This window comes from Cebidichthys violaceus, unplaced genomic scaffold (assembly GCF_023349555.1).
Source record: "Cebidichthys violaceus isolate CVI_PGR_0920_01 unplaced genomic scaffold, fCebVio1.0.p SCAF_15, whole genome shotgun sequence".
NCBI classification, from domain to species: Eukaryota; Metazoa; Chordata; class Actinopteri; order Perciformes; family Stichaeidae; genus Cebidichthys; species Cebidichthys violaceus.
This window is the reverse complement of record NW_027176318.1, coordinates 7,596,150-7,622,132: the sequence shown is the minus strand read 5'-3', so window position 1 is coordinate 7,622,132 and position 25,983 is coordinate 7,596,150. Positions and strand designations below refer to the sequence as shown.

Below are 25,983 nucleotides of genomic sequence, written 5' to 3'. Positions count from 1 at the left end.
GGCCTGATGTTGTGATCATTACATGGTATAAGGTTCAAGATGTCCAATGAATGTCTTGTGTAATGTATGCTTCATAAAGCTGTCTGAAGATATCTATACGTCAACATGAAAGTGATGCATAGAAAACGACTGATGTTAAAGATCAAACACTCTTTAATGAACTCAGTAGAACTGAAAGCAAAACATGGGTTATGTCTGTCGGAGCTGATAATCCATTATCATCGTTATGTTCAAACCACATATCAAGGGTGTGTGTGTGTGTGTGTTTATGTATAGTCTGAGTAATATAATTATTCAAAAAAAAGGAAAGTAACAGTTTGGCCTTCATGGATGTGTTGTGTGGACGTAGAAAGTCTTTGAGGCTGCGATAGAAGGCAGGCTGAGTTCACCAGCTGTCCTAATGTCTCTGAGTTAGCACTCAACCATGAGGCGACGATGATGTACAACATCGTTCACGTAGTCATGGCAGCAATTTGAACAAACAGACGTATAGAAAGCAAATTCACAACGAAATAAAGTTGGCAGCTGGTTTCAACTGTAACACATTGTTCTGTAAATGCCACGGTAAGGTAAACACACGCAACAATGACAGGGGAACAACATGGTTAAAAATATACATCGTACATCTTGTATGTTGGACAACAGTGGCACTGTTAGAGTGAAGCTCAATTCATTGTTGACAAAGCAGCAGCCTCCTCATTCTGAACTCGTTGCTCTTTGTAATGGAACGAACAACCTTGACTCATGCTCTATCAAACATGCATGTTTGTGTGTGTATGTGTGTCACAGAGGGGAGGTGTAAACTTGTTGTGTATTGTATGTAGCGTGCAGCTCTCCTATATGTCAATGTACCTTCTCCTGCTGCATAAGAACCCACACAGCTATGCTTCGGGAAAAGTCACACTTGTTTACGATTTGAGAGAAATTAGCTGGATTTTATTTTAAGTATTCTGAATTCAAAATCAAGCTTTGATTGAGCACCACTCATATCAGGAAACATAAAGACACCCGAAAACTCTGATTAATGACAATTCATGCAGCAGCAGCCAAGTTATTCTAGTAAGTTCAAGGAGCGATGGCTCAACACCTTGAAGGCACAACGGATTAAAAAGCCAATTATCATCTTAACCTTTCCCAGGTCTTGAACAAATATTAGGTTTGAACGATTTGTTTGTATTTTATGCTGCTTCGAACACTTAATGCATGAAGTTTAGTGCATCAATAGAACTCATTAAGTGTCAGGCAAGTTGTTTGATCTCATCCATGTAACTGTCCTAACTGTCTTATTATGGCACCCCTTCTGTCCAATACACAAAGTACTATCCATCTGACCTACACATATACGCACAGATGCATGCAAGCACTGCAAACCCACATCAGTCTCATGTAATTAAATGAATTTAATGCACCATTTAACGCAAAAACCTGGCCAATCAGTAACTGACGTAAGACTCAAGTGTTTGGCAAAAAACAAACGGACTGCTGAAGAAGTCTGAATGAGTAAAGGCTCACGGTTTGACCCGTTCAAAATTAAAAGAAAGCTGCCATGCTGAGCTAAACCGACCATGGAGTGTCATGATTTCCCATCATTCTCTGAGAAACCCCTCTCTGCTCTTCCTCAGAGAGGAATGTCCCATACAATCGAATGTCATAAGATTCAAACAAAACTCTATATTTAATACATATATAATGTAATGGAAGGACATATGATATTATTGTAATATAGATCTGACATTTCTCATTTGTATTTATGTACTGGACTCTGAATAAATCTTTTAAGAAAAAAAAACGACAAAATATTATATTTACAAAGTAAGTTTTGGCATCCATATTCAACTCTATATTACCACAATATATAAGTGGCATGTCATTCGACGGATATGAGCGTTGACAGACTGGTGCAACCACAGCCTGATAAGTAAAGAAAAAAAGGGTTTGGCATGTTGATTTGATCATTTTTGATATAAGATTTTTTGTTAAAAAATAAAATCAAAATGCAACAGAGACTGGAAATAAATCTGTGCTATCACACGACCCAGTAAGTATAATTATTTGTCATATACAGTATTCAAAGGACTCCTGAAAACTCCCAAGCACGATACAAAGAAGGACAAGCCGGTTAGTATATACATGTACAGTCTCTTAGAGCAGTGCTCCGCTGCATAACTGTCCCTCTTCTCTTTCTAATACTCTGAATATATAAAAAACCAAAACAAATAAACGAAAAAATATTTCTGTACACGTCTTTCCCACATCCCTGCCCTCTCTGGGAGATTATTGTCCTACTGGATTTCCTTTCCTCCATCTTTCCTGTCATTGGTCATTGAATTCAACCTCCTCCATCTCTGTGGCACCTGGCGGTCTGACGAATCACTTTCTCTCTCAAAGTCCCGCCATTGGCCGTTAGATGAACCACTCCTTCTTTGATTCGTCGATGGTTTCTGGGTTGTCGGTGCCGATGATGGCCGTGTCCGCCGATTCTCCGGTGGACTCCCCGCTGCCCTTGGCCTCGTTGGTGTGGTAGGTGCCTTTGTGACGGAACATGTAGCGAATCAGGAACACCAGCGTACATAAGATGGTGAAGATCACAACCGCGATGATTCCTGCAGAGGACACAGAAATCATTTGCATTTTCAATCACTGCTACTAGCAACAATTAGATGATTAATTGATTGGTCAATTGACAGAAAATACATCTGATCAATCGTTTGGGCTGAGGTAACCTCAAATGCAAATCTGAAAAAGACTGCTTTCAGAAATGACATTCTTTACCTCCAATGATGGCTGAGTCTCTGTTGACTCCATCAGGTATCACTCTCTCCTCATTGAAGGGGAACTCTGCATCTGAGCACAGCGAGAAAAAGGAAAAATTCAAACCGTACATTCACACATAAAGAGACTAAAATAATTGCATTCATTCTAGCAATGTAACTAACTTGAAAAGCTTCACTAGACCAATTTGTGAGCATGAAAGTACCAAACAGATGGTGGAGGTGCATTTCAAGGTCAGGAGAATACCAACATGTCACAGTCCTGCTTGCAGCAACTCAAAAAAAGAACCGTTGGTCTTTTTTCAGCAGTAAAGAAATCACATGTAATTATATATTGCGCACTTTGTGCAGAATTATAACAACAACGTTTTGCTTTTAAACCCTGAAGCAAAAAACCACAGCGCACAGTTTCTACTATAGTGGTTTCAGGATCACTGCATGCATACATCTGACCACTCCATGGATAGATACACCAGTATCCTTAGGGGATGACTAGAACAGTTTATTTAATGCATTGTATTAAAGATTCATAACAGAGAGAGGTTAATACCAGCTGCTGCTTTTGCCTGTCTGCCGGAATTCTCTGTCAGCAACAATTATCTAATTGCTGTGATTCTTCCTGAATGGATAGAAGTGCAGTGCAAACGAATGGAGCAGGTTGGAGATAAGGGTGATAAAAGGAAGAAGTAATAGGTTACCAAAGATATTGTCGAGATCTACAATAACAATTTCTTTAATTCTTCCATTTAGGAACACGCAGGGACACGTGTGAAAGCATGGATAGAGCTGCAGACATGTATAATCAAGCCTTATTGCACACAGCAACCTGCATAAACACTCACACAAACAGCTTCACCCTGCAATGAGCTGTCAGCTATTTCTGCTGCTGACTGCATAGCTCTCCAGGGAAGTAAAGCGCATGACTAAGACGGAGAAGAGGAGGCTGAGGTGGAAGAGGTGAAAACGGAAAGCAACAGAGAGGAGGAGAGCCATCATACTCATTATAGTCAGCTGCTTGGATGTGTTTGGTAAAAGAGGGCAGACAAGGGTAGAGAGGCGAGGCGAGCAGAGAGAACCAATAATATAAAAATGTGAAAGAAAAAAAACGGAAGTGAGGAGGATGGGAGCTGAAAGAAATGGAAAACTTTTAAGAAATCAATGAGAAGACAGACAATGATCATGACGGATTGAGGGAGGGCTGGATGAATAATGGATTAGAACTATCTATAGAAATTGTAAAGAAAGACAAACACCAAAGGACGGTGGAGAGCTGACTGTGAGTTTGGACCTGGAGTCCAGATCAATGGACTGGATCGATCTCAGATATCTCAACGCTCCCAAAGGCACAGTTGGCACCAAGCCTGAGGAATACGACTGCATCCGGATTATTGACACTCTGAAATACTAAACACTGGTGTGGAAAGCAACCTTAGACACAGGAGTGCAGTGGTCTGTGTGTGTGTGCACATATGGATGTGTGTACATGTCCAACCTAGAAGTACAGTTGGAGTACAGAAGTATGAGAGATCAATTACTGTCAATTGTGTGTGCACACGTGCATCTTTACGTCACTAAATGTGCCACCTTGAGGCGATCCAAAACAGAACTGCAACACACTTCGTTTGCAGATGTCAAGTGACCGTTGTTTCTGTCGGAAGTTATCACTGAATTCTAAATGGACAGCAGCATGTTATGGGTGTTTGGTGTAATCCTCACCTGTGTTGTCCAGATGCCAGGGATCTGTCGCAGCAGACATTGGTGGGATGGTGAGAGGTGACGACCCACAGTTGGACTCCACCAGTTTGCCCTGGTAAGACACCGGTGAGGCGGCTGCAGGTTGTCTGTCGGGCTGACCGGCTGTCAGTGTGGCCTGGGCCTGTGCAACGGTTCTCAGTGCAGTCTTGAGGGGGGCGACGCCGTTGAACTGTACCCGCGAAAGACACCCGATAAAGCCCGGGGTGTTGTAGCGCTCGATGAGGACTGGGTCTATGTGTCCAGTTTCTGTACAGAGACACAGATAAAATAACTTTTTTACTATTTGTTGAGACTGTCAAAGCAGTCAAATGGGATGTTAAGTTATGTGGGACCATGGCCATACATTTGATTGATATAGAGAGACGGTGGGGGAGAGAGAGAGAGAGAGCAAGGAGAAACCAGGCATCTCAAGCACTGACCACAGCAACTTTTAAAGAGACAGCATCAGCAGTGACTTTCTAAAACACAAAAAAGATGAACACACACATACACAGCACACTTTCTCTGAATGCTATGAGTCCTGTGTCCACCCAAGCTCAACTTCTGGTCGGCACAAATTGCCACTTTCAGTCTCCACGGCACACAGAGAGGAAATAAGATTAGCCTTTGAAAATGTTGTTTCATAGAAGGTACTTGTTGAGGTTTTCCAGACAAATTCATATGTGCCTGTTCAAATGCAGCAATTTGTGCACTTTTAGATCTGTGTCACAGTCTGTTTCTCTCTCTCTCTCTCTCTCTCTCTCTCTCTCTCTCTCTCTCTCTCTCTCTCTCTCTCTCTCTCTCTCTCCTTTAACTTTCATCTCTCTTTCATTTTCAAAGAAAATGACTTCACACACACTGACCAGCTGGCCCACTGAGCTCATCCAGCCAGTGCTTTATCCGTGTTCAATCTGTGGATTATATGGGCTGTTTGTAGGTTAAATAAGTTGCATATTTTCCAGGGTTGACAAACATTGTCTGTTGTCTGGAGCTGAAAAGTGTTGACTGGGGATTTGTTCGTTTTCTCAGAGCTGATTTGATCCACAGGGCAATCATTAAGACAATTTAAGTGTTAAAACCACTCAGCATCATTCAGTGCATGTCTAATGTAGGCTCACATTAACGGTCATGTCAATCATCAAAAATGCTTCTTATATCTTTGAATAAATACAAAAGATGATTCTTGTTGGCTGTTGTTGTTGGCACACACACACACACACACACACACACACACACACACACACACACACACACACACACACACACACACATATACACAGCGCACACATAACTGCAGAGAATATGAGAGAGAGGAGAAACCGCAGGCAGCAACCAAAATGATAAAAAGAATCTCTCCAACACCTACAGTTCAGTTCAGACTTAGACGCTGCATAAAAACAAACATCCTCAGACACGCTCCACACTCCAGCACAAACCTGGACTGATTTCAAAACAGCCAAACTGTCTTCAACACTTCTGGCAGAGCAGCAAAATTGCTTATTCCTTCACATGAACCCCGTGTGCAGACGGAGCTGGGTTTTAGTGTTAACATGCGCGACTGCTCTGCTGCTACACAACTGAGCCACACCCAGAGGGAACTGCTGTTTAGACAATCCTGCAGCAAAATATGAACAAGGGGAGTACTGCTGTCTGTGTGTTTGTGTTTATTTATTGAACAGTGACATGTCAGTTGATGGGGTTCTGAGTATCTGGATATGGCATATAATGTAATTTTCTCTCTTTATTCCATTTTGGTGGGTCTAATACAAGTGTGTGTGTGTGTGTGTGTTTGTACACTATTGATTGTGCTGCCAGGAATAGAGCTCAGCACCACGTATTCATCTGACCAGACCTTCTTCAGACACTTGCATTGTGTGTATTCACTGTATACTCTATCTGTGTGTTGAAACAATCGTTTGATACAGACTCTACAGTTTAGTTTTCATTTCATTTCTTCGATTTGGTACTAATGCTGCTGGCACCTGAAGCGTGCTCTGAACTGTGGCTCAGCATCTCCTGTCTGATATGGAGCCGGTCAGCCTTTTTTTCTGCAGGAACGCAGAACGTATCCGCTAGCAATCACTTCACACCTTGAAAACGGTGTGGATGGTGTGTACATGAGAGTGCATATGAATTTGCATATACAAAATATGCGTAGGGGTGTGCAGAGTAAGTGGAGAGACACAGACACAATAGGGAAAGAAGTGCCTTACAGTAAGCACAGTGAGCAGAATACTGATAACAAATACAGACTATGAATATGAATATGAATACAAGTCCTCTCTCTCTCCCGTATGCCTGAACATGTGTTGATCACTGCAGAGGCCTGCGTGTGAATACTAATAGGCTCTCTGTTGGGAGTATAACAGGCTGCTTAGCATACAATGCTGGTGAGTAAATAGGCGAAAAGCTTGCCTTGTTTCAGATTTTTTTGTGGCCAGTGATTTCACGAGCAGTTGTTCCTTAGAAAGCAGCATGTTTTCATTTAAAATAACATAATGTTGCCCATAAACACCACACATTTAACATGAACTGGGGGCTGCGTTGTCACTGATAAGAGGCTTCGTTGGTTTTTATGGCAACCTATCCATCTAGTACTAATGGAGGAACAAGAGGTGAACACAATTACATGTCTATTACGATCCACTATATTAGCCCTGCAAATACACTGTGGAGTTGTGATTGTTCAGTTCTGGTGTGGATTCAGCTCTATGAAATATTATATGCATACAGGAAGAAAAGAAGTAACATGAATAGTTATTTAAATAACTGCTAACAGTGGCCTATACAATTACCAACACTCCTCTAATGCAGTCTCAAAGACATCATTACGATTCTAACCTTTCCATGTTCAGAGCTTTATAAAGTATTTTACACCTTCCTCGAGTTTTTTGTCTCTCCACATTTCTCAACACCATACGTTACAAGTATTAACTTTTCAGAGCCAGTCACCACACACTGATCGTAAGGCTTGTAATCCCTTACCCTGGTGTCTTCTAACGGGGTTTTCCAGACTGATCAATAAAACAAGTACACACTCAAACCTACAGCTCCACACACACTAATCACGATTAGAATAGAGCAGAGACTAATCCGTTTGGCTTCAGATTGAAATAATGAAATGTACCATCACATATGATTACAACTAGGTCCTACAAATGTACCATACCACGCACCATATGGGACCCCTCACACATCCACCGCGCCACCCACACACATACACACACACACACACACACACACACACACACACACACACACACACACACACACACACACACACACACACACACACACACACGCTGACATCATCACAACAGCAACAAGGTCAGCAGGTTGCTCAGAGGGTTGCACCTTCTGATTGTGTGTCACCAGGGTGGCCTGTGACATCACATGAATAATTCAAAAGGTGAGGCAGCACATAAAGCTGTGACGACAGGGCTGGAGTGAGGACAATGGGTTGTGGTGGACGAAATAAGAAGGGAGGATGGTGAGACCTGCAGAACTAGCAGAGAGGGAGGGTGTGGCTGCCTCTCCAAAAAAGGGCTGGTGGTGATGGGAAAGGTGAAAGCCATGGGAGGAGGAGGAGAAGGGGAAACGACAGACAAGAGTGTCTCTAGTGGGTGCGTGTGTGTGTGCGTGTGTGTGTGTGTGTGTGTGTGTGTGTGTGTGTGGGTAAGTGTGTGAAAAATAGAGTGGGAAAGAAATGGGGTGACAAGAAGGGGCGCTCAAATGGAGGGGCAGGGTAGAGATCAAACACAGTTGCCATGGCTACAAATGGAAGCTGATGTAGAGGTGAGAGAGGGAAAAGGAAGAGGGGTGGGGTTAATGAAAGTATGATGCATTTGAGACATATCAGAGGAATATTAATGTGAATCCACCCACCACACCCTTTGTAAAACAAAAACTAATATTTAACATGTGGTAATGCGCGCGCGCGCGCGCGCGCGCGCACGCACACACACACACACACACACACACACACACACACACACACACACACACACACACACACACACACACACACACACACACACACACACACACTCGCAGCTGAGGGAGGGAGAGAGAGAGAGAGAGAGACATAGACAGGAGAGAGACAGAGGGAGAGAGAGAGAAATAAAAAATAAGCCGTAGAAATGAATCTATGAAAGAGAAAAATACAAGAAAAAATGAGCTTAGAAAAATGAAAAAACGAGTGAGAAATAGTGACCTACAGATGTGATTAGAAAAAAACAGCCATGTAGTCAAGGCCCTTATAATCTCTCCGAATATATTTGGTGTAAATATCTTAGTTTGATAATCAAGCCAAAAACAACAAATTGACGAAAACTTTTCGTCTTCCTCTCTAAACTGTTGGTATGCCATTAAAACGACATGGTGATGAACTGCAGTGAATACAGACATGTAAAGACAGCAGGTGAGGGGGGTGGAGAAACAGAGAGATGAATTAAGGAGGTGGAGAGGAACGGATGAACGAGGAGGGAGATACGAGCTGAAGTAGATGTATGAAGTGTTAGTTTTAGACATGGAAAACACACCTGGTGGTTGTGAAGGCCTACTGAACACACACATGCAAACACACAGGTGTATTCGTCAATGCCACCTCTAGGTTCCTCCTCCAACAGGATGTCAGGTTGTACAGACGGCAAGCCAAGAAACACAGACATAACAGAGACGCGGCAACAAACAGAGCGGTAAAAAATGATTATACGACTCATTTTTCCTTTTGACTCAAGACGCACACACCAGGCTTCTGTGCTGTTTGCTTGCAATCCAATTACTTCAGGGGGTGGATTCCCTTTGAAATTATAAAGCATCACACATTTGGCATAATGTCAATCTTGTTGAGAAGCAAATTTAATACACATTTAGAGTAACAGCAACGATGAATTACTCAGACCTTGGCACACATGCATAATGCAAGAACACATACAAATGAAGATACACAGGTATATATACACACACAGACACACACACACAGATGCATTTGACTATAGTTACCTATCTGCAGTTTGTGTCTGTACACAGTTTGTGAGGCAAAAACAGCTTCTTCTTCTCTTCTGGCGCCCGTTCTTCCTCAATGTGCTATCTGGATCTCTTGACACGGTACCACATTGATGTCCCTCCCTCTCTCTCTCTCTCGCTCTCTCTCTCTCTCTCTCTCTCTCTCTCTCTCTCTCTCTCTCTCTCTCTCTGTCTGTCTGTCTGTCTGTCTGTCTGTCTGTCTGTCTGTCTCTCTCTCGCTCACTGCAGTGCAGTCCCACCCCCACTCCGACACAGCAGCTGGAGAAAACCTGGATCCCGGAGCCATACTACCATGGATCTGGACTCACCAGTATGAAGTACAACTAGTGGTGATAGTCAGGGAGGATGACATCATGCTATCCTCCCTGACACACGCACACTCATACAAAGCAGTGGCCACGCACAGGTGCGTCCATCTCAATGGAAAGTCCACACTGAGATTACAGAGATTATAGAGCCTGGAGATAGGTGGGAGATAGAAGTACTCTGTGGTATCAGCCTCATCCAAAATCAGGGTTCATCAGCGCTTTAATCAGAGTCAGGACGTCCGGTGGCTCTGCCCAAAGGTCACAACACAAAGGCATTGAACCAGTGGCTGTCAGGAAGGGAGGAAACTGATAGTACTTCATGATGGCATGTTTTGATAACCATTCAGCGGTGAGTAAAGTACAAGTGATTTGAACTTGATTAAGAATCAATTTGTTAATTTGATGGAATATAACCACCTTCCACCAATGGAAACAATGTTGATTTCAATTAGTATACACTCAAAACACACACACACACACACACACACACACACACACACACACACACACACACACACACACACACACACACACACAAATCATTTCATTTTGGACAAATATCCATTGAGCCTGATTTGTCATGTGACAAAGTTGACTGTATCATGATCTGGCATATTGATAGAAGGATCAGCAGAGAAGGATACCTTGTTCAGTGGACAGATCTACATATACAGTGATGATATTCATTGCTTAAGGTGATGGCAAGACGTCACTTGTACAGGCACATGGTTGAGAGTTATAATTGTTAAAACAGGGTTAAACAGGGCACTTGCAGTTAATACCACTAATAAGGCACAAAAAAGCCAGTTGGTTCACATCCTGCCCTGCTGAAAATGGTTCCGATTATTCCTTGAGGGTCAATGTATGTTTTAAGTGAAAGAAAAGGCGCATGAAAAGCACAATAAAAGCACACGAAAAAGGGAAAAATTTGATAATAAATTCTGAATGCAAATAATAGCCATTATGCCTTAAAGTATCTCAGAATAAAGCCATTACACCTGGGAAAGTCAGCATGACTTAAGGCCTGTGTAAAAATAATTGGCAGCACCCATTGGCTGCAACGTGTTAAATGAGTGTGGGCAGAGTTAACAGAACAAGAGAGGCCAGCGGCATACAAAAATAAAATAGCAGAAAAATCACAATTTCAGTGTGGTACTGATGTACATGTCCTTTACGAGCAACCCTTAGGGCTACAATCATCTGTCTCTAACAGCACTTTCACAGTGCCGCTATTTTTCTTGCTCTCTCTCTGCCTTTGGCCCTGAATTTATTCCCTTCGATAGACACGCTCACACACATGATTTGTGGCAATGAGGACTGGGTTGGGAGCGTGCCTGCTGCTCTGGTGTATGACTCATGTCCCCCATCTATGGAGAGACCCAAGGAGGACAGACCCATACGCAATACATCAACCCATCCACCAACACACACACACACACACACACACACACACACACACACACACACACACACACACACACACGGATGCCCACTTCCATCCTAACTCTACATTTGTAAATATGCTGTTAAGCGCTGATGTATATTTACCTTTGCACACTGCATAGGGTTACATTAAACACCAGACTGCAGCAGTTTTAGTAGCATATGCCGTATGCTGCATGTGCTGAATCACCCCTGTGCTTCATGATCAATACCACTTTAGCAAAATTACCTTTGGCAACAAACACATTAGATCTCATGACCCTGGACCTGAGACAGCTACAACAAACAAACACAATTAAATTCACATTAGTTTTGTTGTATTGGTCGGTGACATTCAAACGTGCCTTTCTTTTGTCAGTTATACAGGAATAAAACACAAAACCTTGAATGTGAGACAACGCCTGCATGGAGCCTGAAGTGCGATGCACTTAGGGGTTGTTCATGGTATATATACCCTTTGCAGCCCGCATGCAAAATGAAGATTCAGTTAGTGAGGGAACGAAGGCTATTGAATATTGGGGCCCTAATCAATGGCATCCTTTTGAGCAGATGTAGATAGACAAGTACTGTGTTAATGTAAATTTGTAGTACCAAGTACAGAGTTAACTAAGGAGTTAGTTCATAGAAAAAACACATGTTTACTGTATATTAATAATGGTTATATACATTTCTTTCTGTGTATCTCTCTATTCTTTAATGTCTACCTCGCTTTATTCATCATTATTCTAGCCAGCTAATCCCGTCCCACAATCAGCAGACTGTGAGGTGATAAAGGAGACGTCGCTGTGATCAGTGTGTGTGTGTGTGTGTGTGTGTGTGTGTGTGTGTGTGTGTGCTGTACCGAACACAGAGTCTCTGTGTCCCAGAAATAGAGAATGTGATAGCCCAGCTGTCTGACAGCCTCTCTTGTCTTTGTGGTCCCAACACTGAAGTGGAACAGATCTGATGAGATGTGCAAAATCAAACGCCTGCTTTTGTTCTGTTTTCTTTCTCTCTCTCTGTCTTTCTCATCCCAATGTTCTCGTCATCCTTCTGTTTTCCTTCTCGATCCAATTTACCTCCTCATTTCATTGCTCTGTCTGCATGTATTATTTTGTGATGATGTTTACGGGAGACTTATAGTAACATCTCATAATGTAGAGTCTATTGATGTGTAAAGTGTAAGGCTGTTTTGGCATGTGCTGTGACTTTGTCCTGCACGTCCTTACAGCATCTGTGCTGTGTTAGTTGGGTTAAGATGGATGACTGTGTTCTGTGTGTGCATGTGCCTGTTCATGTGTGTGTGTGTGTGTGTGTGTGTGCACGGTGTTGTATTCCCAGGGGTTCTGGTGGTGTGTGCAGCAGTCAATAGTTCTGGCTGATAAGTGAAGTCAGCCATTACTTCAACCTCACCGACTTTCTCGGCACTTGAGGTAGAGGACAAAAGAGACATAGGGGAAGGAAGAGAAGAGAGAAGAAGAACAGGACAGAATAGACTTGAGCAGGCTGCAGTGAAATGCAAATAATGAGATACAATCTTCCATCAGAGGAACATTATGAGTAATTAAAGAAGCTAATAAAATCGACCAAAACCAAGCCACAAACCACAGCTAGGAGAATCTAAATATGTAAAGGTATAACTAGCTCTTGATAATTAGTGTTATCAAAGTCTAAGGTGCGTGGACAGATGATTTAGTGGTTTGTTTGGACCAATGGTCTTAGTCAAGTCAGTGGGAAAAAATACATTAGTGTAAAAGATTATGAATCCCATTCTAATCAGCTTCAGCACTGCGGTGGCAGAGTTTCCTACAAGCAATGTGTCAAATTAGCAGTGACTCACTAACCTAAATAGCTACGCCAAAGGATAAATCAAACCAAAATACAAGCTGTGGATTATTATGTTCTGTTATCTAAACTGGTCAAGCACTGAGGGAATTCCGAACAGTCTAATGCTAGGCAATGTGATATCAGGGTCGTTGTAACCAGACAGATTTCATAACCTTATCAGCCACAAATTTTGTGTGTGCATGCATGCATGAATCTGAGATCATGTACTGCACCAATATCCCCTCTTTAGTCCTCTGGCATCATCTAGTGGACAGATGAGTAATTACAGCCTCTTTTCTTTTGCGCATATTCATTTATCTTCTTGCTTAATTATTTATTATTGGTCATTAATGTATATACTAGTGCTTTAAGGACCTGGATGTAAATTTAAATGGTTTAAATTTGTATGAAATTACAGAAATAGAATAGAATAGAGTTCATATATACATACAGCACGAGCAGATTATTTTTATGGAGTTTAACCAAATTGGATAAGATCCAGTTGGGGATTACAGCAAGGTCAATCCACATACATTATATACATTTTATAAACTGAATGGATGCTTTATTTTCCTAAAAATATATTTTTTAGAAGCATCAATAGCGTCGATCTGCCTTTTCACTAATCCACAACTGAATTGATTACCAGGAAGATTAGAAAGTTGAGCTCCATAACGCTGCAAAAAGCTCCTGAACAAACAGTTAGAGAGGGGATTAAGTCATCTGATCATAGTAAGTGTGGTTAAAGCACAGTGCACAGTGTGAAAATGGTTAAATATGAACAGACATACTCACCAAAGACTTTGCCCAAGAACAGCGTCTTAACCAAGTTGAACTGTGTGTCTGAGGCGTCTGGGAGAGTGTAGCTGACTGGAGGGTAATGATCCAACTGAAACAGTGAGAGAGAGGGAGCAAGAGATAATATATTAGTTTTAAAGGGAGTCGGGGTCTACGACTACTACTGATCACAGCCTTTTAAGACCTGCATCAGCACATTAAACAAGATGATGAAGAAGAGATGGTAATTCATTACTGTCAGGCACTGTAAAGCTACAACACAGCACAGCCAGAGGCTCAATAGCTCCCTCTTGTGGTTAAACAAGTTCAGCAAAAGGGAAACCACTCAGTTAATAATTCATATAATTCCCATGACCCAGAAAGGTCATAATTTGTGAGTGACAATATACATTTATTAATTCTTTTCTAAAAAAAAGTTTAACAGAAGCTGTATCCAGATGGTTGCAAGGAAATACTCAATAAATAAATAGAGGATTTCAGTTTATCAGAATAAGAAAATGTCTCCACATGTGTTATCATCACTCTCTGATCTCTCTCTATAAATTACAGACAAATGCACAAAAATCCTGGAGTGTTGTCCATATCTCACTTCATACAATCATGGTTGCTCATAAGTCACACCAGACCAAATGATTAAAGAAAACCCTTTAGTTGGAACGTTTTTTCCCCCTATGTGTTTATTCAATTAAGTCATGGCTAAACGCAAACTCAAAAACGATCTTCCATAATGATCCAGCAACACAAACAGCTCTTCACCAGGACTCGAGAAGACTGATCACACATCAATTAACAATATGCAATTTCTAAAGTCTGCGGTGGGTTCAAAGTCTTCCCCGGGAACTTAAAAAGGAGCGAGAAGAAGCAGTGTGTTTACACAGAAGAGCGTCAGTGGAGATGTGAGAGCAGAGAGGGTGATGGAGGGAGGGAATACACGACTTTAATATCACTGCAACATAATTAACTTGTTATTGCTGTTTCACTGAAGTTTCTAATTAGCTTGAAGGCTGCAGCCGGCGCTATTGATGAGAATAATTTCAACCCCACAAATTGGTTTCTGTGTGTGTTCCAGAAATAAAAGATCTTCCTTCCTCCCTTCTGTCGGCTCACAGGAGAACTGTATCTCAGCACACACCCGTCTGCAGAATGCATACCAGCGGCCCAAGCCGGGAGAGGGGAGGTTGATTGAAAACAATGACTTTTGTTACTGTGTGCTTTACTGGAAATTTGTTTCATTGATGTGCTGAATAGCTGTCATAGCCTGCAAGCAGGGAGCTGAGCCAGACTGTCACTAAAGGGTTCAGATTTATGTGTGTGTGTGTGTGTGTGTGTGTGTGTGTGTGTGTGTGTGTAGTTGCTCTTGTTTACAGGTTTAAATCAGTAGAATCCTCCCATACAGAGAATTCCCTCTACCCCCTACCTCTCCGGCACATTTGCTCCCTTTTTCTCTTCCTGCGCACGCACACACACACACACACACACACACACACACACACACACACACACACACACACACACACACACAAACAGTCACACACACACACACACACACACACACACACATGCACGCGCACGCACGCACGCGCACGCACGCACGCACGTACGCACACAGCATATCCTAATTTGATTCTTTCCAAAAGCCCGGTCTCAGTGGAGCATTGTGTGGGTTTTGTTTTCCACGGTGACTGGAGGGTGGGATAATGGGGCACAATTAAATTGTGCTCAGCTTATTTACTTTTATCTGAGAAAACAAATTGGCTGCACAGTCTGGAAGGGCGGTCTGAGTCTCAGAACCCCACAAAAAGGTCCACAGAGGAAGACAGCCAGGGAAGAAACCTAATTTTACCAAACTTTGTCAATTACAACCGCAATTATTGGGATCCTTTCCTTTTACGCTGCACCATTTAGGCAACACAGTTTTCTCCTTTAAGCGCTGCTGGTGCCTCTTAGGTTACATAAGGCTTACATAAGCAATGTAATCAGGGGTTAGACAAAGAGAAAATTAACAATGGGTGAAATCTTTTTACCTAACTATGTGCTCAAAAGGAATCTAATTTAGCCAATGTGCTGTATATAGTCACAGTACACTGAGAACTTTCATAGCAGCTCTGTTTCCTTAATCATGTCTGAGGGACACAAAAAGACAGATTTAACTTTGGAGAGGATAAATGCCTTTTTCTTTTACTTCAATGACAGTTTGACCTCATTAATAAGTGAACAACTGAATTAATGTATTTTCCCTTCACAGAGCCAGCCACCCACACCACTAATATCAACCATGGCAACAACAATTAGAGGAGAGAAGAGGAGAGGAGATAAGTGGAGTGGAGGAGAGGAGAGGAGATGAGATGTTTGTTGCCTGAAGGGACTCCTCACTTTCATCTCTAAGCCCTCACAGTGTGTGAGAGTTTGAAAGAAAGCAAAAGCCAGAGATGGGAACTTATTTTGATCCTGCCTTGATATGCCTTTGATAGCGAGCTAACCTGACGAGACCTCACAAACTGCTTAAAAACCCAAACACTTGCTTCCTGCACCGCATGCCTGTGTGTACATTTCAGTAGGTATTTGTGTGCACATGCAAATCCACACCCTGAAATAGGCCTCAGGGCTGTGACGGGGCGAGATACTAACCTTAATGCATCAAAGTTATCTTTGTTATTTTATTTTGTGGGTCTACTTTCTTTATCCAAAAACAAAAGCTTACTCTTCTCAGCCCCCTCCTCTCTCTGACTCTGTAGTCCTTTTTCTTTTGGTCTCCATTTCTCTTCTGCTCTCTTTTCTCTCAGATTCCAATTACCACACTCCTACTTGTCTTCCCACTTGTTCTCTGCCGTGTCTTGAAACTAAACAGTTGCTTGCCTAAATGCCTTTAAGATTTGAAGCCCTGATTGCCGAGAAGTGAGACCTTCGCAGCCTCAGGTAAACACTCCACTCACTCTTTTACCTTGGAAATTGAATTTGATCCACTGGCGGGCCCACCAGCATAACTGGCTTTTATTGCATCTGACTCAAATCTCTGCCTCTCACTCATGCTGTTATATCTCAGATCAAAGCAGCTGTAGCAAGGCCTCTGACGAGCATGTCAGCAAAATAATGTTGGGTTGGTTAAATTTCAAATGCTTGCATTTTAGCCGTTAATGCATAATGCAATAATTTGTGATCTAATTTCACACTCAGTAATTAGCAAGTCTACGTTTCAGCCAACAATAATTCAGTTTAAAGATTCAATTACAACATTTCAGCATAGGACACATTTTGATTGACTATAAATGCTGTTGATGGATGGCATTTCAAAGAACTTGCTGGAAACAACACTGACATATTTTTACACTCTAAGTTGATACAGTCCATTTGTTAGCAAACAGCTGCCTCTTTACACATCTAAGGCCCTGTTCAGACCCGACATTAACATGCGTCTTGAGTGATCCGATCACAGGTGGACAGCTTTAACCCATTTAGGACACATCCGATCGCTCAGACCAGAATCTGAGGTGGTCTTGTCGAGTGTCCACAGGAATGTATCCTGGGCCACATTCAAGCAGACTTTTGTTGCATGCTGGTAAACAGTCCGTGTGGACAGCGAAAGAGGCGGAACACATTGGCTGAACCCGCCGGCTATCGTCTGACAATGATTTTGATTTTTTAAATTTTTTTTTTTAAATTAGCTTGTGAACTGGCTACTTGTGAAACAATCCGGTTGTCATCTCTCAACTCCAACTCCAGTTTCGCATAGCAAGTTGCTCATCGAATTGTAAACAAATAGCAGTGAACGGAAAGGTACGTTTTTGCCCAGATATCCGCTGGTTACACCCCAGAAATAAAGCTCCTTGCCCCTCCTGAGATCGGGCCTTGTGTGTTCTAATTAATTTGACAAATAATTAACACACCAGTCATAATTTGGTTTGAATGAAAACTCAAACTCCTGACGCACGTTTTTATTTGCATATAGAGCGGGGAGGTGAGATCCGATCTCAAGTGGTCACTCAAGACACTTTCTAATGTTAGGTGTGAACTGACGTACTTAGAGCTGTCCCCTTGTGATCGGACCACATTGTCACGCATGTTAATGCCAGGTCTTCAGATACAGAGCAGTTTATCTACAGTTTATTGTTTCATTGGTGAATCGTGGCATCTGCTTTGGGAAAAATACTTTTCTCATTTCTCTATAATGCTATATTTAAGAATTTAATTTAGTTTTTTTGCAAAGGCTAAAACACAATTTCTGAAACTACAGTCTTCTTTGTGGAAAGCCTACATTAGATTAGAACACTTTATTAATCCCCAGTGGGGAAACTCATTTGCCTCCAAAAACTCATACAGACAACAATAGAACAGTCCACAGTGCACAACAGACAAAAACACATTACAAAAAATAAACAACACCAGAAAATGCCATATAAAACATGATTGACATGCATCAGAAAGATGCTAAATCTAAAAACCATATCTAAAGGTGTTCATGCATACAGTACATGCAAAAACCCCAAATACAAAATATCTTTTGCATAAGCAAACACTTCATCCAAAACTATAAACGTTATACTATCTCGTAATAATACTATATACTCCCCAGTGTTGTTCAGTGTCTTCGTTGTTGCTGTCCTCCTGAGCAGAGCTATGTCCTGTTCCTCGCAACTCATTAATGTGAGTGTGAGCTACAGTCATGGTTTCTGGCCAAAGATAAATTAACTATAGCTAAAAGCCCTCAAGGATGTGAGAAGGTAGAAGGTGGGAGGAATGGTGAGATAGAAGGAGAGAAGTGTAGTGGACAGATGAATTCTACTGAATAATTATGAATTTTGAAGTATGGCAAGTCTTCGTAGTGCGTTGACCAGACATGGTCTCAGTTGTGCATGCTTGTCTGTTGGTATGCATGTCCACATCTGTTTACCCGTGGATATTAAGGGCATGTTTGTACCTGGAAAAGAGCCCAGAGGCAGTAAGGCAACATGAAAGTTTTACTCATCAAAGTTATCTTCGTTAGCACACCTTCTGGCTCTACTTTTCAAGCCCTATCTATAAACTTAATCTATTTCCTCTCTACATCCGACCCCCACAATTACCATGCTAATGTTTAAGTGGTGAACCTATCAATTAAGGAGAAAAACATTCAATGGACTGTTATTTAGAGTAGCCTACAGCCTGAGCACATGGGGAGTGGTAAACTGGGGATATGCACGTGATAGTTAATATTTCAGTCACACACTGAACACTGGGCTGAACATCAATATCTCAACACAACCAGGCAACGATCAACCAGTGGAGCACACAGCGTGTGCATGCATGTATGTGTTTGTGATAAGCGGTCTGTTGCTCCAATCACTCTCCACGCCAGTAAAAGGGGGGGGTGTGTTATGTTGAAGTGCTCCCACTGGGGTGATCAGCAGCTGCAGGATGTGATTTGCTCAGAAAATGAGGACGATTTCCAATGGATGTTTCGGTTTTCAATTTTCTTACTGCCACAGTTTTTCAATGTAGTGTGTGAATGTAGGTGATGAGATTCCAGTATGGATGGGGTCAATGCTCTACATGCAATGAGATACAGAAAGGGATAAAGACGGAGAAGAGGAGATGTAATGATTATTGGTTGTCAAATGTACTGTGATTCATTCTGGCAAACACCTGAATGAAAGCAACAGTGAAGGAGCTGAATTTGTGTTTATCAAAAGAGACGGTGACATCTTGACACGATAGCCAATTAAAAAGAACACAACTCATTTTATATTCATTGTTTACTACGCGTTATATGGACTCAACTATATTCTATCTTGTGTCAGTATAATGCAAGAGACAAGCCTGTCCTTTGAAAATAAAAACCTAATTGAGATTTTCTTCATTTCATTCATTTGTTTGCATTGGAATCTCATTTGTCAAATATTATATTTCATTAATTTCCTTCTATGTTCTAAAAGACTAAATTAAACATCCTACAAATGTTGATTCATATATAGTATTGTTATTCTCCTTATTCATACTTAATTTGTTGTAATGTTATTAATGCAGTGGTGGGTAATTAATAATATAGATGGTGTTACGGTACATCTTTTTCTCTACAATCATTTCTGAAATAAAGGTGATGCAGACCTAGGTCAAGTGCCTCATGGATGGAAAGTAATCCATGAGGATACCATGGATGAGATGATAGAGCAGATTCTCTCAGCATGATCATTAAATCCATTGAGAATAAACAGCTCAGAATGAAAGCAAACAGCTTAATTATTAGTAAGAGCAAGGTTATACAAAATGATTGACACGATGCTCTCCACACAGTTGTCTGCACCCTAATTTTGCGGACAGGAGGTGAGTCAATGGCTCGGGTTAATGCAATGCCTCCCTCTGGCCACTAGGGGGTAGATAGTGAGCATATGATTGAGTTACTCTTTGGATATTTAGGGACGCATACTGTATGAAATGGCTGAACTATGTAAATCCTAGAATGTATGCCACTTGCAAGCAATAATGCCACGATACATGATGTGAAAACAAGGTATTCAAATTACACATTCTACAGGAGGCCATGCATACACAAACTGTAATGTAGCTGTTCAATTCAAGGATTCAAGCTTTTATCATTTTCCTTTTTGGTTCTCAAATAAGAACAAGCAAACCATGCAACTACACATTTATCCTGATCTGGATGAAACCAGTAACTAGGTTTTACAAGCCGCTGCCATCCATTGAGTCCCCCTTAAACTGCAGCCTGGAGCCAAATTGGAGCATTTTAGCACAGAACAATGTCTGTAATAGTTTAGCTGAATTCTCACTCCATCCTTGACAGCTACTGACTGAGGCTTGGCTGTATTGATCCGCACTAAGCTGTTTAGCTGCACAAAACGCAAGAGCCAACAAAAAAAAAACACCCGCACACGACCACAGACACACACAAATGTGCCCAAACACATTGTCATGCACAAGCAGTCAGTCTCTCCTGCTGTGTCTCATACACACGCATCCACGCACACAAAACATATGCAGCCCTAATAACACAACAGTGTGCAGTCATACAACACACACACACACACACACAGATCGATGCATTCTCTCTGTTGCTATACTTAGGCTGTCTAGTGGAAGTGGATTAACAGTGGCAGAGGACAAGCACTTTCATCACAGCAGAAAGAAGAACAGGGCACTGCTCTCCCATTTGACTTAACCCTAACAGTGGCTGGGCGTCGTGTATGTGCGTGTTGGATGCTCTCCATGCTTGTAAGTAGGATCTTGAAATTGAAGCACGAGTCTTTTGACTTCTGAGCATCAACTAAAAGCTTAACATATGTGTTTGAGAGTGGTCAGATGTGTGTGTGTGTGTGTGTGTGTGTGTGTGTGTGTGTGTGCGTGTGCGGTCTGTACCTGGATCGTGACGCTTCTGTCGACACGGGACATGTTAATGCTATGTGGCTGTCCGTTGGCCAGGTTACGCTGGTCCACATCTATGGAAAATGGCTCCCTCAGACCTCCCAGGTAATACCGGACCTGTAGTGAACCTGAAGACATGCAGGCCAGTGGTTTGAAACCTGGTCTGGTTATATGAAACCTCACATCTCTTCTTTCCCACTTCTCTACAATGGTTTAAGTGCGAGCTATTATCAATAAATACCTGAAGTTCAAGTTTTAGTTTATTGTCATATACATTAAAAAGTACAATCGTACATGCAAATGCAATGGAATGCATCTGCCCTGGCCCTGTAAGCCCTTAAAACTGTATATAATAAGAATGCATAAAAGACAACAACAAGAAGAAATCCTACAATAATAAATCCCTGTGAGTTATTCAAAGTGCTTGCTGTTCAATTGTCTAACTGCCTGGGGGAAAAAACTGACTTTGAAGTTCTGATGCTTTGAATAAATACATTGAATTTTCTAAATAGTTCTCAAGGACTGGCTGCATAAATCACGATTGCTGAAAAATCCATAAGTAGTTAGTGTATTGCTAATTGATGACACTTAAGACTTGCCATTTTTTAAATTAATTTTGTTCATTATCCACTTGTTTTCCTACACAAGTACTCTGAATGAACTGGACTTAAGGCCAAAATGTGAGGGTGAGGAATAGAGGGTGATACCCTGAATGATTCAGAGGGCCCACAGTTTGACTGGGATTATAGATATTGACTATTTTAGGCCCCGAGTGTGCAGGGGGCCCGAGAATCTATAGCAGCACCCCTAGGCAGTGTGAGTATTTTGCAGCTCTATTTTTGTGGTTGTGCACAATGATTTGTGAAACGCTAGATGGCACTGTCAATTTTTTTTAAACTTTATTTAATCAAAGCACTTCGCTGCCTGTCAGCTGCTCAGTGGGAGGCCGCTGACTGGAGAGGATTTTCGGAGATTATAGAACTTTCTAAACTGTGCTGCAAGGACAGCCTTTAAAAATGTACTTTGTAGCACTAACAAGCATTACTCTGTGTAGACTTCTCAGTGGTGAGCCACCACATACTGCATGTGTGTGTGTGTGTGTGTGTGTGTGTGTGTGTGTGTGTGTGTAGTTTACCATTCTGCCTTAAAACCACAGCCAAATAATCCTGCGTCTTGGAGCTGACATACATCAGAATAGCTGGAGCGTTGGACGTGCTGAAACTGAAGGCCACTTCCTCCTTTGTCAGATTCACTTCATGTGGCGTCAGCTGGTGCGTCAGGATCTTTGTGTCCCTGCTGGCTCCTGCAACTGCTTCGGGCATGAAGTTGTACTTGACCAATGTTCCTGCCTCAAAGAAACCCCCAACATCTGGGATAGAGGACAGAAGTAGATAAGAAAACATATGAACACACATGTAATCAACGTGTCTAAACTAATACTAGAATCATCATATCATAGATTAATCTTTGCATAAATAAACAGGGAAGAAGGAAAAAGGAAGACAGAGAGAAAGAAACAAACTACAATTATCGCCTCACGGTTGTATGTCTCCGCCTACCAATCAAGTTGCAGATTACATCCATGTTTGTCCAAAATGTCATCGCCTCATCATTTTATGTTCTAGAGATTTGTGAGAAATTGTCATAATTAGCATTTAAATTCTTGAGTTATGGCCAAAAAACGTGTTTTTTCACAGGTCACAATCAAATTCTAGAGATATTGTGTTCAGGAGATTCGGACAGATGTGAGGTCACAGTGACCTTTGACCACCAAAATCTAATCAGGGTGTTTGTGCAAAATGTGAAGAAATTCCTGAGATATCACATTCACAAGATGGATGGCCGTATGACCGACTCGAAAACAATACCCCCGGCCACGCATAAAATCCCTTTCCATCAAAATAAAGCCACAGGGAACCGCACATAAACGCACACATGACGAGACACAAAGGGGTAAACATATTAAACAGCGAGAGAGAAAAAACCACACACATAAATATGGCTGTGTTCAGGAGGTGTAGTAAAGTGGGTGTTAAATTGCTCTGCTCCAGCATCTGAAACCAAACAATACATTGTTTGCCAGTACATTAACAGACCTAATGGCATATTCCAGCCATTCCAGGAGGCTTATTGATTCATGTAATCAAGTGTTGAGAAGATGGGGCATTATTTTTTCAATACTCGCGTTATGCTCCTTGTTTGCGTTTACGTGTGTGTGTGTGTGCAGGCAAGCACGATGCAGAAAAAAAGGCGTGGTGTGCGTGAAATTAAAGAAAATGGTTCCAGGGAAAGCAATGAGCCTTGGGTTGTGTGTGTGCGTGTAAAGGCCATGGAGTATTTCTTGACATGTTCGCCTTCCCAGCATGGCAGCAGAGAAAACTTACGAGTGAAGGATACTAAGTGAACACATTTATGCATCTTACTTTGAAGCCTCACGTCACCCATCGTCTCCCGCCGGACACAGAACAATAAATACTTCAAGCTACATTACTTCAATTCAATACAAGGCTTATTACTAGAAAATAGGCAAGTTCTCTGACTGGTGCTGCCGTTCAGGCTAAACCTTGCTTCCATTCAGCTACACCACAATTTTATCCTCTATTCTGCTGTGCACTGATATTGTTTCAAGCTTTGGAAGTCTGGGGAGACCCATTTTACCAATTGTTCTGCGTTAACCAGACGGAGAGCTTGTGAAGTTTTCAAATAGCCTGCTTCTCACGTCGTCTTCTGATGCAGCTGCATTGTTCTGCCAAAATCCATGCTGCTGGGTATTATTTTGAATCAGACAAAATGCAGTATTTCTGTCAGAACAGCATGCTTGATTGAAATTCTTAAAAGAGTTACAAAACAATATATGTAAAATCAAATCAACATAACAAGCCTCAATATCTATGGACAAAGGACGTCACAGAAAAGCGTTTGCTTCTTACCTCATTCACATCTTACATTACATTTATCAAACGACAGGTCAGAAATTGCACATTAGCTTCGTCTTTTACTCTAAACGTGTCATATGAGTTAGCTATCATTTTATCATTTTAGGAAGCCAGCAGACTATAAATCATCTTAAAATTGTAAGACGAAAACTCTGACAACTCTCAGACTGGACAATGCCGTGGTAACCTGTCAATCACAAGGTAGCCCCGCCCTAAAGCATACAGAGGTTGCCGCCTGATCCGGATATAAAACTATAAGCCTGAAAAATCCGTTAATGGGTAAAGGTTGGGATTTTAGTTTGTTCATCGTCTTTACTGTTAAAACTATTTCTATTTCCTATAAACTGTAGATTATGTGGGGCCTTTGTATAACCTGTCTTAGCCTTCTCTGCCCTGCTGGAAAAAAAGAAAAGAGACTCTGATTTGCTGCCCAGAGCCTCAGCAATACACACGCACACGCACACACACACACACACACACACACACACACACACACACACACACACAAAACTGTCTGGAAGCAGAAGGGTGAATGAGAAAACTCCACTCCAGGGCAGGGACTCTTTATGTGTGTGTATTTTATGTCAGTGTGAAGAAGTTTTGGAAAAGGAATTTGTGAAAGCATGCAAACCTCTACAGGTATCTACGAATGTGCGTGTGTGTCCATGTATATGTATGTACATGTGCACATCGGCTGCATGTGACCCTCCAGGGCAGAAAAGCAGAAGAATGAGAGTGTATAATAATAATACTGCGGGGTCCCCTGAGCAGTGTGTAAATATGGATACAATGGAAATGCACTATGCAATTATGGCTGGCTTCATGCATTTTTCACTCGCTTGGAGGATGGGGAGAGAGGGGGAGAAGTTCGGAAAAGGAAAAAGAAAACAGGAGAGGGGCAACTGGGTGAGTAGAAAAAAAGGCAAAGGGCCGGAGAAGAAGCAAGGAGGGGGAGCAGGAGTAAAATGAGACTGAGAAAATGGAGGAGGTGGAAGGGTAGATTCAGAGGAAATGGTGGAGAGGAATAGGTAAAGGAGATGAAGGAAAGAGGCAGTCGAGGAGAAGAAAAAAGTGGAGAAGCAGAGGAGAGAAAAGAAAACATTTTAGATATGCTGGACAGTAGCGCAAAGCGAAGCAAGAAGAGGAAGCAGTGAATCGTAGATAAAAGCGAAAGGAGCTAGAAGGAGATGAGAGAAGACAAGGAAAAATAAGGCAGATGTGTGAAGAGTGAGGGGGAAAAGGGGAACACAAGGAGGAGAGAATAAAGAATACAAAGAAGATGAGGACTGGAAGTACAGATGAGTGAAAAGAAAGAACAGAGGAGACAGAAGAGAAAGAGGAAAAGTCACATGTCATGAACAGGAACAAACAGACACAAAGCTGTGCTCTCTCCCTTTCTTTGCCTCTCTCTTTTCTCTGACACGCGCACAGACCGACTAATACTAAAACACACACACGCACACGCACACACACACACACACACACACACACACACCCTCACACAGACAGTAATCTCTGTTCTCTAAATCCTGAAATGCCTGATTGGTCATGACAGGATTCAGAGGAGGTCTTCTCATGTTTTACACTAGCATATCATCACACACTGTCACCCTCTTCCCAGGCACACACACACACACACACACACACACACACACACACACACACACACACACACACACACACAAACACACACACGCACACAAACAAAGACACACACAAATACAGACACACACCCACTTCGCTTTTCTGTCATCTTGTCACCCCCCCACCCCCCCTGCCAAGAGCACGGGGAAAAACACTATTAGG

General features: G+C 41.9%; 1 protein-coding gene across 1 annotated transcript in view; it reads right to left on the bottom strand.

Annotated features, from left to right (window-relative positions):
• Positions 1–130: 130 nt before the first annotated feature.
• cntnap2a (contactin associated protein 2a) overlaps positions 131–25,983 on the bottom strand; it is a 303,910-nt gene continuing 278,057 nt past the window's right edge. The window contains exons 21-26 of the mRNA XM_068709763.1: positions 22,377–22,610; positions 21,236–21,369; positions 13,886–13,979; positions 4,488–4,772; positions 2,773–2,844; positions 131–2,603 (exon numbers count right to left, since the gene is read on the bottom strand). Coding sequence (XP_068565864.1) covers positions 2,404–2,603; positions 2,773–2,844; positions 4,488–4,772; positions 13,886–13,979; positions 21,236–21,369; positions 22,377–22,610 — 1,019 coding nt within the window. The 3' untranslated portion in view covers positions 131–2,403. The remainder of the gene's footprint in view (positions 2,604–2,772; positions 2,845–4,487; positions 4,773–13,885; positions 13,980–21,235; positions 21,370–22,376; positions 22,611–25,983) is intronic.